This window comes from Neovison vison, chromosome 1, assembly GCF_020171115.1.
Source record: "Neovison vison isolate M4711 chromosome 1, ASM_NN_V1, whole genome shotgun sequence".
NCBI classification, from domain to species: Eukaryota; Metazoa; Chordata; class Mammalia; order Carnivora; family Mustelidae; genus Neogale; species Neogale vison.
The window spans coordinates 184462523-184477109 of record NC_058091.1 but is presented as its reverse complement, the minus strand read 5'-3'; the positions used below and the strand labels follow the sequence as shown (position 1 = coordinate 184477109).

Sequence of the window (14587 nt, the reverse complement as noted above, 5' to 3'; positions counted from 1 at the left end):
TGGAAGTGGAAGGTTAAATTTTGTGGTAATATATAGTAGCAGACAATCTAAAACAACCCAGATGCCAAACAATAGGAAAACTGATTAAATAAACTGTGGGACATTCATAGTAAGGAAAACATCATAATAGATTAAAAATATAATAACAATGAGAAAATTCTGGCATGAAAAAAACTCCAAGAAATAAAGTTATATAAAAAATGTGAGATGCTAAATGATATATTTAGAATGCTAACTTTTATGTAAAAATGGAGAAACAATTTAAAATACAATTCCTTTTGTTTATATTTTATAGACCCTGAAAGGATACACAAGCAATTAATAATAGGGAGAGACAGTGGTAGACTAGGCAAATGAAGGTCAGTTACGGGAGGGAGGCTTTCATCATATTAAAACACTGATTAATTTTATATAATATTATCTATTTTAAACATGAGGGAATAGTTGCTAAGAAGAGAGTACTTGCTTATGATAGAATACCTAGGAGCTGTTGGGGCCAAGATTTGAAATGAAAAAGAGAAAATGTGTTAAATAATGTGGCACATATTATATATCATTTATATGACTTTGAAATGCAGTATATTAGAGTAACAGGACTATTTTGAATAATGCTGCATTTTACCTTATAGTAACATGTAGAACTCTCTTCTTCACAGACTCCTTTTTGTTCAGATATTTCCCTGTATCCTGTTTTTTCAATGGTTCTTTCAAAGGAAGAACATGGGCTTCAGTGGAGGGGAAGAACAGTTTGGAAAGAGCATTGGCAATTCTCCAGCCTATGTATTTAGAGTAAGTTTCATCCCCCACATTCGATGAGACTTTTGCACTATAATTAGTGAAGGGATCAGTTGGGTCATTTAACTCAGCCTGTTGAAAGAAAAGAAAAAGGAATCAGTTGAAACAGAATTAAATGAGAGTAAAAATGACACATTTTTAAATAAAAGATAAATGTATGTTCATTTTGACTAATGTTGCATTCTTCCTGCTAAATAAAAATAACTTCTATAAGAAAAAAAGCAGATTCCCAAAAGATTTTTAAAATTATGTTATTAATGAAATAAACAATTAAGCATGAAAAAGTCTTGAAATTTCAAAAACTTGATATGATTTCCTTTCTTTTTAAAGACTTATTTATTTATTTGACAGAGCACAAGTGGGCGGGTGAGAATGAGGAAGAATCCCAAGCAGACTCTGCACTAAGCACAGAGCCCACCAGGGGGCTTGATCTCACGACCCCAAGATCACGACTTTAGATCACGACTTTAGACTCACAACTCCGAAATCACAACCTAGACAAAACCAAAAGTCAGACACTTAACCGAATGCACCACTCAGGTACCCCTTAATGATATAATTTTGGTCTTAAATTTGTATGGTTCGCATACCTGAATTTCATATTTATAATATTTAATAAGAAATTAAGCAACCAGAGAGAAAGCAAGATGATGGAGGAGGAGGAGGCTTAAATATTAGGTCCTTGGATAGTTATCAAAGTTGGATAGTTATCAAACCATTCTGAACACCTACAAACTCAAGAGATAGAAGAAAAGAAGAAAGAAGAGCAACAATTCTAGGAACAGAAAATCGACCACTTTCTGAAAGGTAGGATGTGCGAAGTGAATCTGAAGCGATGGGAAGATAGACTGCAGGGGAAGGGACAGCTCCTGGCAGGCAGTGGAGCAGTGGAGCACAAAATTGGAACTTTTAAAAGTCTGCTCCACTGAGGGACATCGCTCCAGAGGCTGAGCAGGCGTGGAGCCCTCATGGGGACTGTCTCATCTCAGGACCCACCAGGTCACAGAAAGACCAGGGGTGCCTGAGTGTGACAGAGCTCCCAGGTATCAGAGAGGGGAAGCCAGCTACTTATACCATGATCTGAGGCACAGTTGGGTCACTGCTCTTCAAGCAGGGACCCCACAAGTGACAGATCTGGACAGACCCCCTCCTTCCTCCTCTGGGAGGAGTGGCAAGGAGTAGGAAACTGCTGGGTTTGGAGACTCCAAACAGAGCTGTGCACCAGAGATTGAAACACGTGGTCACATGTCAGGTGAGCATGGAGTGTGGTCAGAGACCAGGGAGATGGGAGGGATTGATGGCTTCTCTCTGAGGATGCACGGAGGAGTGGGACCTCTCTGCTCCTTCAGGCTGGAGGTAGGGAGGACGCCATTTTCATTCCCATCCCCCAAAGCTCTACGGAAAGCTCTATGCAATAAAAAAGCTCCCATTCAGGGAACAAGAGCCCCAGACACCAAAACCGTACAGATTACTTACGTACAGATTACTATACGTAAAATCATACAGATTACTGCCTCCTGGTAAAGGTAGTATAACTTTGCCTCAGGCAAAGACATTTGAAAATCACAGCAACAAATCCCTTCCCCAGAAGATCAGCAAGAACATCCAGCCAAGACCAAGTTCACTGATCAATGAGAACCACAGAACTCCAGAGCAACACATAGAATTCGTGGCATTTTCCCCATGGTCCTTTAGTCTTTCAAAGTTAAATTTTTTAAATTTTATTTTTCTCCTATTCTATTTTTTTTAACTTTTCCTCTTTCCTCTTGTAATGTTTTTTAACTATTTTATTTTATCAATAATTTTTTTAAAAAAATCTTTTTAAATTTTCATTGTTATAGTCATATTTTATCCCTTCATTGTATTTAACCTTATTTCTTGTATACATATAGGCTTTTTTTTCTTTAAAATTTTGGGATACAATTTCTTCTAATAGATCAAAGTGTACCCTAAATCTAGCACATGGCTTTGTTCTAGCCTCCAGCCTGATCATATTCTCTCCTCCTTTTTTTTTTCTTTTTCTTTTTCCTTATCGATTCCTAATTTAGAATCTTTTTAAATTTTCATCTTTATGGTCATATTCCATCCCTTCATCATGTTTTTCTTATTTTTGTACATATATAAGTTTTTCTTTCTTTACAACTATGGGAGGTAGTTTCTTCTAAGAGACCAGAATATACCCAAAATCAAGTAGGTGTCTCTGTTCTATTCAACAGTCTAATATATACATTTTTTTATTTCTCCCTCTTTCTTCTTCCCCCAATTTTGGGTCACTTCTGATTTGCTTAGTGTATATTTTTCTAGGGACTTTGCCACCCCTTTAGTATTTTGTTCTCTCATTCATCTGTTCTTATTGGATAAAGTGACAAGGCAGAAAAACTCACATACATGAAAAAAAAAAGAACAAGAGGCATACTGATAGCTAGGGATGTAATCAATATGGACATTAGTAATATGTCAGAACTAGAGCTCAGAATGACAATTATCAAAGCGCTAGCTGGGCTCGGAAAAGGCATAGAAGATATTAAAGAATTCCTTTCTGGAGAAATAAAAGAACTAAAATCTAGTCAACTTGAAATAAAAAAAGCTATTAAGGAGGTACAATAAAAAATGGAGGCTCTTACTGCTAGGACAAATGAGGCAGAAGAGAGAATGTGATAGAGAAGACCAAATGACAGAGAATAAAGAATCTGAGCAAGAGAGAGAAAAACTACTACTGGATCATGAGGGGAGAATTCGAGAGATAAGTGATACCATAAGATGAAACAATATTAGAATAATTGGGATTCCAGAAGAAGAAGGAGAGAGACGGGGGCAGAAGGTATGTGGAGCAAATTAGAGTGAGAAATCCCACTATTTAGGGAAGGAAACAGGCATCAGAATACATGAGGCACAGAGATTCCCCCTTAAAGTTAATAAAAATAGGTACATATCCGTCATCAGATAGTAAAACTTACAAGTCTTAATGACAAAGAGAAAATCGGGAAAGCAGCTCGGGACAAGATGTCTGTAACATACAATGGTAGAAATATTAGATTGACAGAAAACATATCCACAGAGACCTGGCAGGTCAGAAAGGACTGGCATGATATATTTAGAGCATGATAAAAGAAAAATATGCAGCCAAGAATACTATATCCAGCTAGGCTGTCATTGAAAATAGAAGGAGGGATAAAAAGCTTCCAGGACAAAAAATAAAAGAATTTGCAAATCACAAACCAGCCCTACAGGAAATATTCAAAGGGGTCCTCTAAGCAGAGAGAGAGTCTGAAAGTAGTGGACCAGAAAGTAACAGAGAGACAATATACAGTAACAGTCACCTTACAGGCAATACAATGGCACTAAATTCATATATTTCAATAGTTACCTGAATGTAAATGGACTAAATGCCCCAATCAAAAGACACTGGGTATAAGAACAGATTTTAAAAAAATACCCATTGATATGCTGTCTGCAAGAGACTCATTTTAGATACAAAGACACCTCCAGATTTAAAGTGATGGGGTGGAAAACAATGTACTATGCTAATGGATACCAAAAGAAAGCTGGGATGACAATCCTTATATAAGATAAATTAGATTTTAAACCAATGACCATAATAAGAGATGAGGAAGGACACTATATCATAATAAAGGGTCTGTCCAACAAGAAGATCTAACAATTTTAAATATCTATGCCCCTAACATGAGAGCAGCCAATTATATAAACCAATTAATAACAAAATCAAAGAAACATATTGACAATAATTCAATAACAGTAGGGGACTTTAATAGTCCCCCTCACTGAAATAGACAGGTCATTGAAGCAAAAGACCAACAAGGAAAAAAAGGCTTTAAATGACACACTGGACCAGATGGACATAACAGATATATTCAGAACATTTTATCCCAAAGCAACAGAATACACATTCTTCTCTAGTGCACATGGAACATTCTCCAGAATAGATTACATTCTGGGTCACAAATCAGGTCTCAAACAGTACCAAAAGATTGGGATCATTCCCTGAATATTTTCAGACCTCAGTGCTCTGAAACTAGAACTCAATCACAAGAGGAAACTTGGAAAGATCTCAAATACATGGTGGCTAAGAGCATCCTACTGAAGAATGAATGGGTCAACCAGGAAATTAAAGAAGAATTTAAAAATTCATGAAAATGAAGACAAGTGTTCAAAATCTTTGGGATACCGCAAAGGCGGTCCTCAGAGGAATGTATATAGTAATACAAGCCTTTCTCAAGAAACAAGAAAGGTCTCAAGTACACAACTTAACCCTATACCAAAAGGAGCTGGAGAAAGGACAGCAAAGAAAACCTAAACCCAGAAGAAGAGAAATCATAAAGATCAGAGAAATCATAAAGATCAGAGCAGAAATCAAATAGCAGAAATAGAAACAACAACAACAACAACAACAAAAAAAAACTAGAATAGATCAACAAAACTAGGAGCTGGTTCTTTGAAAGAATTAATAAGATTGATAAACCTCTGGCCAGACTTATCAAAAAGAAAAGAGAAAGGACCCAAATTAATAAAATCATGAATGAAAAAGGAGAGACCACAACCAACACCAAAGAAATACAAACAATTATTGGAACATATTATGTACAACCATATGCCTACAATTTTGACAATATGGAAGAATGGATGCATCCCTAGAGAAGTATAAACTACCAAAACTGAACCAGGAAGAAATAGAAAACCTGAATAGTCCCATAACCAGTAAGGAGACTGAAGCAGTCATGAAAAATATCCCAATAAATAAGAGCCCAGGGCCAGAAGGCTTCCCCTGGGGCATTCTACCAAACACTTAAAGAAGAATTAATACTTATTCTCCTGAAACTGTTCCAAAAAATGGAATTGGAAAGAAAACTTCCAAACTCATTTTATGAGGACAGCATTACCTGGATCCCAAAACCTTGATCCCTTGATCACAAACAAGGATCCCATCAAAAAAGAGATTTATAGACCAATATCCCTGATGAACACAGATGCAAAAATTCTCACCAAAATACCAGCCAATAGGATCCAAGAGTACATCAAAAGGATTATTCACCAAGTGGGATTTCTTCCTGAGCTGCAAGGTTGGTTCAACATACGCAAATCAATCAATGTGATACAACACATTAAGAAAAAAAAGAACAAGAACCATAGGATATTCTCAAGTGCTGAAAAAGCATTTGACAAAGTACAGCATCCTTTCTTGATCAAAACTCTTCAGTGTAAGTATAGAGGGTACATGCCTCGATATCATCAATGAAAAACCCACAGTGAATATCATTCTCAATGGGGAAAAACTTAGAGCTTTCCCCTAAGCTTAGGAACACAGCAGGGCTGTCCACTATCACTACTGCTATTCAACATAGTACTAGAAGTCTTAGCATCGGCAATCAGGCAACAAAAAGAAATAGAAGGCATCTGAATAGGCAAAGAAGTAGTCAAACTCTCACTCTTTGCAGATGATATGATACTATATGTGGAAAACCCAAAAGACTCCACTCCAAAACTGCTAGAACTCATACAGGAATTCAGTAAAGTGTCATGATATAAAATTGATGCTCAGAAATCAGTTGCACTTCTGTACAATAACAGCAAGACAAAAGAAAGAGAAATTAAAGAGACAATCCCATTTACAATTGCATCCAAAACCATAAGATACCTAAAAAATAAACCTAACCAAAGAGGCAAAGAATCTGTACTCAGAAAACTATGAAGTACTCATCAAAGAAATTGAGGAAGACACAAAGAAATGGAAAAATATTCCATGCTTCTAGTTTGGAAGAGCAAATATTGTGAAAATATGCTGCCTAAAGCAGTCTACACACTTAACACAATCTCTATCAAAATATCATCAACTTTTTTTCCAAAAAATGGGATAAATAATCCTAAAATTTTTGTGGAACCAGAAAAGGCCCCATGTAGCTAGAGGAATGTTGAAAAAGAAAACCGAAGTTGGTGACATCACAATTCCAGACTTCAAGCTCTATTACAAAGCTTTCATCATCAAGACAGTATGGTACTGACACAAAAACAGACATATAGATCAATGGAACAGAACAGAGAGCCCAGAAATAGATCCACAATTCTATGGTCAACTAATGTTTGAAAAGGCAGGAAAGAATGTCCAATGGAAAAAAGTCTCTTCAACAAACGGTGTTAGGAAAATTGGACAGCCACATGCAAAGAAATGAAACTGGAGCATTTCTTTACACCACACACAAAAACAGACTCAAAATGGATGAAAGATCTCAATGTGAGACAGGAATCCATCCAAATCCTTGAGGAGAATACAGGAAGCAACCTCTTCGACCTCAGCTGCAGCAACTTCTTGCTAGAAACATCACCAAAGGCAAAGGAAGCAAGGGCAGAGAAAGGGGAATCTGGTGGGAATGCAAGCTGGTGCATCCACTCTCGAAAACAGTATGGACGTTCTCAAAAAGTTGAAAATACAGCTACCCTATGACCCAGCAAACCCACTACTGGGTATTTACCCCAAAAATCGAAATGTAGTGATCCAAAGGGGCTAGTGCACTCGAATGTTTATAGCAGCAATGTCCACAATAGCCAAACTATGGAAAGAACCTAGATGTCCCTCAACAGATGAATGTATAAAGAAGAGGTGGTAAATAAATATATATATAGCCATATATATATATATATATATATATATATATATATATATATAGCCATGCAGCTGTAAATGGCAAGATTCTGGTTTTTGATGACTGCATAGTATTGATGGCTGCATAAATATATATATATATTTAATACATATATATAAATATATATATTTAAAAATTTATAATTTTTAATTTATAATTTAATTTATAATTTATAATTTAAAAAATATATAAATAAATATATATATATTTATATTTATGGCAAGATTCTGGTTTTTGAAGACTGCATAGTATTGATGGCTGCATAAATATATATATATTTAATAAATATATATTTATTATATTTATATATTTAAATATTTATATATATAAATATATATTATATAAATATATATAAATATATATTTAATAAATATATATAAATATTATATATTTATATAATTATATATATATTTATTAAATATATATTTATTTATATTATATATTTAATATATATTATTTATATATTTATTAAATATATATTTAATATATTTATTAAACATATATATTTATATATGTAGGACAAATAAATATATATTATATATATATTTATATTTATTATATTTATATATTTAAATATTTATATATATAAATATATATTATATAAATTTATATATAAATATATATTTAATAAATTATATAAATATTATATATTTATATAATTTTATTAAATATATATTTATATATTATATATTTAATATATATTATTTATATATTTATTAAATATATATTTAATATATTTATTAAACATATATATTTATATATGTAGGACAAATAAATATATATTATATATATTTATATTTATTATATTTATATATTTAAATATTTATATATATAAATATATATTATATAAATTTATATATAAATATATATTTAATAAATATATATAAATATTATATATTTATATATATTTATTAAATATATATATTATATATTTAATATATATTATTTATATATTTATTAAATATATATATTTATTAAACATATATATTTATATATATTTATATATATATATATATATTTATATATATATATATATTATATATATAATATTTATATATATATATATTTATATTTATATATAAATATAAATATAAATATATATATAAATATATATATATATATATTTATTTATATATAAATAAATATATATATATATATATATATTTATATATATAAATAAATATATATTTATTAAATATATATATATTTATGCAGTCATCAAAAACCAGAATCTTGCCATTTACAGCCGCATGGCTAGAACTAGAGGGTATTATGCTGAGCAAAATAAGTCAATTAGAGAAAGATATCATATTATTTCTCTGATAAGAGGAATTTGAAGGCAGAGCAGGGGGCTGTGGGGGGTATAGAAGGAATAACTGAAATAAGATGGGATTGGGAGGGAGATAAACCATAAGAGGCTCTTAATCTCACATAATACCCTGGGGCCTGGGGGGTAGAGATAGGGTGGCTGGTTTATGGACATTGGGAGGGTAGATGCTATGGTGAGTGCTGTGAAATGTGTAAGCCCGATGATTCACAGACCTGTACTCCTGGGGCAAATAATACATTATATGCTAATTTTTAAAAAATGAAACTTAGCAATCAGTTGAATTTCATCTCTCTATACATAATCTAAACTTTCATTGAAACCAACAAAAATCTAAACTTTCTTTGAACAAAATGTGTGTTAAGGAAAAACAGAAAGCTTTGTATTTAGCTCACATTGGGATGTTCTATGATTTATATTTAAATTAAATGTAATATGTTCTAATCTTTAAAAAAAAAGACCTAATAAAAATTTCCACAATACTTAAGCAATTTTTAGTCAGGACTGTGCTATTTTCTTAAATTTCCTATTTATGTTCAATAATGTCCATGACTGATTTTTAATTAAACCTTCTTTTGAAATGGCTAGAGGCATATTTTCTCTGGCTAGAATTGGTAATGATAAATGAAGATGTAAGTTTCAAAATCTCATGTTACATTTTTTTAAAATGTTCACAATATGTACATGTTAGGAATTATTTTGTAAATAAACTGGAGGCTTCCTCCTTGCATTAAAATTTTTACATTTTTTATTCAATATTACCATCTTCAGGCAGTTGATTACCATTCACTCAGGATTCATTTTCTATGCCTATTGATTATGTGGTAGAAAATTAAGGAATAGAAAATGTTTCCCTGCATATGAACATCCAACTTAAACTCTTAAGGCTGTTAAGATCAGGTTTGACTCAAACAAATTACTATTTAAAGATGGACTATTGCATTTAGACAAAATTATATTGGGAAAAAATGAGAACAACCTCATAATAAAAACTGAAAAACATAAAGGGTTAACGCAATGAAGAAAATAACCAAAGGCACGTAAGTAAATAGGGATTACTGTGAAAGCTCTGGAGGATGGGAAAGAGTAAAATGCAAAACTATGTATGTTTATAGTATACAGTATAAGCAAACAATTAGGTCTATACTATTCCCAGTTGTTGCATATCTTGATTATTAACTAGACTGAAATCACAGAAACAGCATTCAATTTGAAATAAAAAACTAAACTGTGTCTAGGACATTTCGTAGCTGTGGTGACTTAGAGGATATTAGTTAATGTCTCAAAGTCTGCAGGTACATCTGTTAAAAGGTAATTACAGTACCTATATTTTTCTAGCCATTTCTTCTTATTTACTGTTTGTGTCCAGTACAAATCAATTCCATAGCCTGAGAAGTTACTATGAATAAAGGCATAAATACACAAACACAATATATGATCCAAAATAGATATACGACATTCACATATGAAACAGAATGTAAGTTCAATCACACACTCAGTAGCTTGAGATCTGTTCAATATGGTTGTTCCGGAGTAGATTTCTAAAGATTAAAAAAAAAAAATGACCTCAGTTATCAAGACTACTATGGCGATATTAGATACTAGAATATGTAGTTATCAATGTGCGACCATGTGAACAAAAGACTTTAAGGAGTATCTATTTTTAAGAAGATTTCTCCGCCTCAAGGCAGCTGTGAAAGATTTACTTTCCCGAATTCAGCACACTTTAGGCTTACGACCAGGTTTTAACTATCTAAAAATATTGACTGATAGCAGAAAGCATTCCAAATGAGACCATTCTGATTCACAGAGTCTCTTCAAAAAGTATTTACAGCAAGAGTACAAAAATTCTGAATTTAAGTTTCCACTCTTCACTTCCCATATTTGATTTACAGGGTTTTTTTTTATCTTTTTTTTTTTCCTCCAATTTATTTATTTTCAGAAAAACAGTATTCATTATTTTTTACCACACCCAGTGCTCCATGCAAGCCGTGCCCTCTATAATACCCACCACCTGGTACCCCAACCTCCCATCCCCCCACCACAGTTTGATTCACGTATTTGTCTTTTTAATTTCAAGATGTGTCAATTTTACCTTCAAAACAGATCATTTTTTCAATTATAAAAAGTATTCAAGATGTGCAGAAATAAAAAGTATTTTGAAATTAGTTGAGGTCAGTGCACTTTTTGGAATCATTTTAGCTAAATGAATCACACTTTCATTGAGTGGTAATAGGTGGTAAATATATAAGCAAAATTTACTCATTATGCTAGGATTTGGGGTAGACTCAGTCCATCACTACCCTGGTACATGTCAGTTACTATATAAAAAGTCAAACGCGATGTAAAATCCAAAGCCTCAAAAGAAAGAGTTCACTTCTCAAGAAACAGTGCTATCTAGAGCACATTGGCCTTAAATTAATACAGCTGAAACATTAAGGAATTACAGTAACACCTGGAAGTACCTTTTAATGTACCTATAAATAGAATCTTTGAAGCTTTTTGTATTAACTATTTTACAGCCTTAATGAACTAAATGGAAACCAGATCTCTTTTCCATATTTCATCCCTTGTCTCTAGATGAGATAAAATCTAGTGTCATCTTTAGGTACAATTTTATGTGTCTTGTACTTCTTAAACCATGTAAGAATATCACCTCAATACTAATTTTGGATGTTTCCCTTCATCTTGTAGTTGAAACTCCAGCAGATTTAATATTGGGATTCATTTTCTAGTCAAACCCTTCACATGCTCTCTAAACCATTCAATTTTAGGATCCTCAACATTTTCTGTGTCAATAAAATAAGGTATGGAATTAACAATTTCAAAGAAAATCTGTTTGTTCCTTGTCACTATGGATGTCTATATACCATCTGGATTGGATTTAGAAAATGACCACCCCCCATCCATGGCGATGTGTTCCAAGACTCTCAGTGAATGCCTGAAACCATAATACTTCTGAACCCTATATATGCTTTTCACTATACATACAGACCTATGATGGGGCTTAATTTATAAATTAGGCACATTAAGAGATTAACAACTGTAATAAAGTAGAACAATTGTAACAATATTCTGTAATAAAAGTTTAGTGAATGAGTCTTTCTTTATCTCTCAAAATATCTTATTGTCCGTACTCACCCTTCCTCTTGTGGTCATGCGAGATGTTAAAATGCCTATGTGATAAGATGTGAGGTGAATGGCGCAGGCGCTGTGAAGTAGCATTCAACTATTATTGACCTTCTGATGATTGGTCACGAGCTTCATCTGCTTCTGGACCATGGGTGACGCCAGGTAACTAAAAGCTCTGAAAGCTAAACTGCTGATAAGGAAGGACTACTGGAGATGTTTCTTGGCTGCAGTCTCGTAAGAGCAGAGATGAAAAACAGAGAGGAGACTAGCTGTTCACTGCAGAGCCTTACCTCTTGTGTGGGTGGTATTTAGCTAGATTAGAGGCAGGTGAGGTATTCTGGGAGGAGTTACTGGAAAGCATTACAACAGTTGCTTGATTTGAATAAATCTGCTTGGGTAGGAGCACGCCAGAATCAGCAGCCCCCATCTGATTCTGGCCACCAAAGATTTGCCCCAGTTCCCCTCCCACTTGCATACCTCCACAGATACCAGATGCATGGAAAACCGCCAGCCATGGTGGGGTGCGTGCAGGCAGGGTGGTTTACCAATACAGTTTATTCTGCTTACCTTCCCTGGCTCAAATTTTTTAATAAGAAAAGATACTTCAAAATCTTTAATAATAAGTAATATTGTGCAAATATTTTACTATGAGCTCTTGCATTATAGGAATGATGGATGAGGGGCACGTGGGTGGCTCAATCAGTTAAATGCCTGCCTTCAGCTCAGGTCATAACCTCAGGGTCTGATATTCAAGCCTCTGCTCCCTGCTCAGCGGGGAGTCTGCGTCTTCTTTCCCTCTGCGCTCCCTCCACCACCACCACCACCCCCCACCCCGTTCCCCGCTATTGCTGCTCTCTTGCATGCTCTTTCGCTGGCTCAAATAAATAAATAAAATCTTTTTTAAAAAAAGAGCAATGGAACAATAAATGTGTAAGTAAATGAACAACAACAACAACAAAAACGGAGGTGGGGGGTAAATTTCTGGTAAAAAATACATTGTCTTCAGACATAACATTACCCTGCATTACAGAATATTGAGGCTGTCTTTTATCATGACTCATTTGGCTACACCTTGTTTTCTTACTTCCCAGGACAGAAAAGTTGTAGATCCAGATGCCAATTCTTTCAACAAGCAAAATGAAGGCATTTCTTCATCTCTCGTCATGGTTTACTCATTGAAAGCCCAGGTGAATTTCTCTCCCCCATTGATGTTCAAGGCATTTGACTAACGGAAGTATAGTATCAAATATCAGTCAAATGCATATTTAACTTATCTAGGAAAGATTTTGTTTTATTGCTTTCCTGGAGGAAGAACCAGCAAATAGTACGGGCTTTGCAATTAGATCTGAAATCAGTTCTGGCATTTCCATTTGTTAGTTGAGGGTGCGAACTTTGGAAAATGTTACCTCTCTAGGCCTATGTTTTGTCTTTGGTTTAGTTCTGTCTTGTTTTTCATTTGTGATATGGAGATAATAATAACCACTCTGAGTTTTGTGAGGGTTGACTTAGCATACAGCGAGTTCAACAAGTATCCAGGAATTCCCTGAGACAGAACACTAACGCCCCAGCCTTTGCAGATCACCCCGTAGAACACTGAAAACAATTATGTTATATTGTCACTTTTACATTAGCAAATTTGTGAAATAGAATACGATTATTCTACCATAGTCATTTCTTTTTTAAAGAGTCTTCCTTCACTTAAAGCCATTATTCTAATGTTATAATTCAGAGACTTAAATGCCAACTACATATAAATCTATATCTATACTTCTTGGGAGTAGACAACACAAAATATTAATGACTATTCTTTACAACAGATACCAAAATCATGAATTCACTACCACTTGGCCTACTAATAAACATTACTTCAAACTCCATTTTACACATTATTTATGCATTATTTACACTTTTATCGTATGTCCCTACTTTTTAGCAATGCTCAGGTGGGCTTTAAAATTTGGAATTTTCCTTACTGCATTATTGAAACAACATTTTTTACTAAGAAATGAATAGCTATTCCTGAACATTTATGTTAATTTTACTCATTTAGTATTAAAGTTGGGAAGGTGGTGTTAAAAAATATTTCTCTCACACACATGATCTAGCCACGTGTAAGGGCAGATACACACCCTTTTGTTTTTGTTTTGGGCACAATGGTGGTAAAAAAAAACCCAGCATTTATGTAAGTTAGCAAGTGGATGCATAAATCAGTACAAAGGGAAATTCTCTAAGGAATCACAACATAGTAGCAATGCTAAATAAATAAAGTCTCTCCAGAGTTTTAAATTTTCTGTCAATAATTAAGGAAATGTAACAAAAACGTCAACATGTAAGCTAACTCACACTCTGCTTGATATGAGAGAATGCAAAAGAAAGAAATAGGATGGTAGCTATTGCAGCAGAGTTTATAGCAAATTCTGTTTCTTTCATCTCTCTCTCTGTTATTTCTCCACATCTCCTTAAGTAATCCTAGAGCTAGGTATATTTAACTTGTTTTCAGGGGGGAAAAATGATAATTTTATTCTTTAAATTTCAAAATTTAAAGTGAGTCATATGTAGTCCCAAAAGATTATTTCCTACAGGAGTTACAAAATCTCCAAAGAGAGGACAGCATGAGAAACTCCTAACTATTAAAATGTGGTCCTTAGTTCATCATTACCTGGGGGCATGTTATAAA

General features: G+C 33.5%; 1 protein-coding gene across 1 annotated transcript in view; it reads right to left on the bottom strand.

Annotated features, from left to right (window-relative positions):
- TMEM232 (transmembrane protein 232) overlaps positions 1-14587 on the bottom strand; it is a 289360-nt gene that overhangs the window by 144892 nt on the left and 129881 nt on the right. Inside the window, exon 11 of the mRNA XM_044266111.1 lies at positions 623-867. Within this exon, the coding sequence (XP_044122046.1) occupies positions 623-867 (245 nt within the window). The remainder of the gene's footprint in view (positions 1-622; positions 868-14587) is intronic.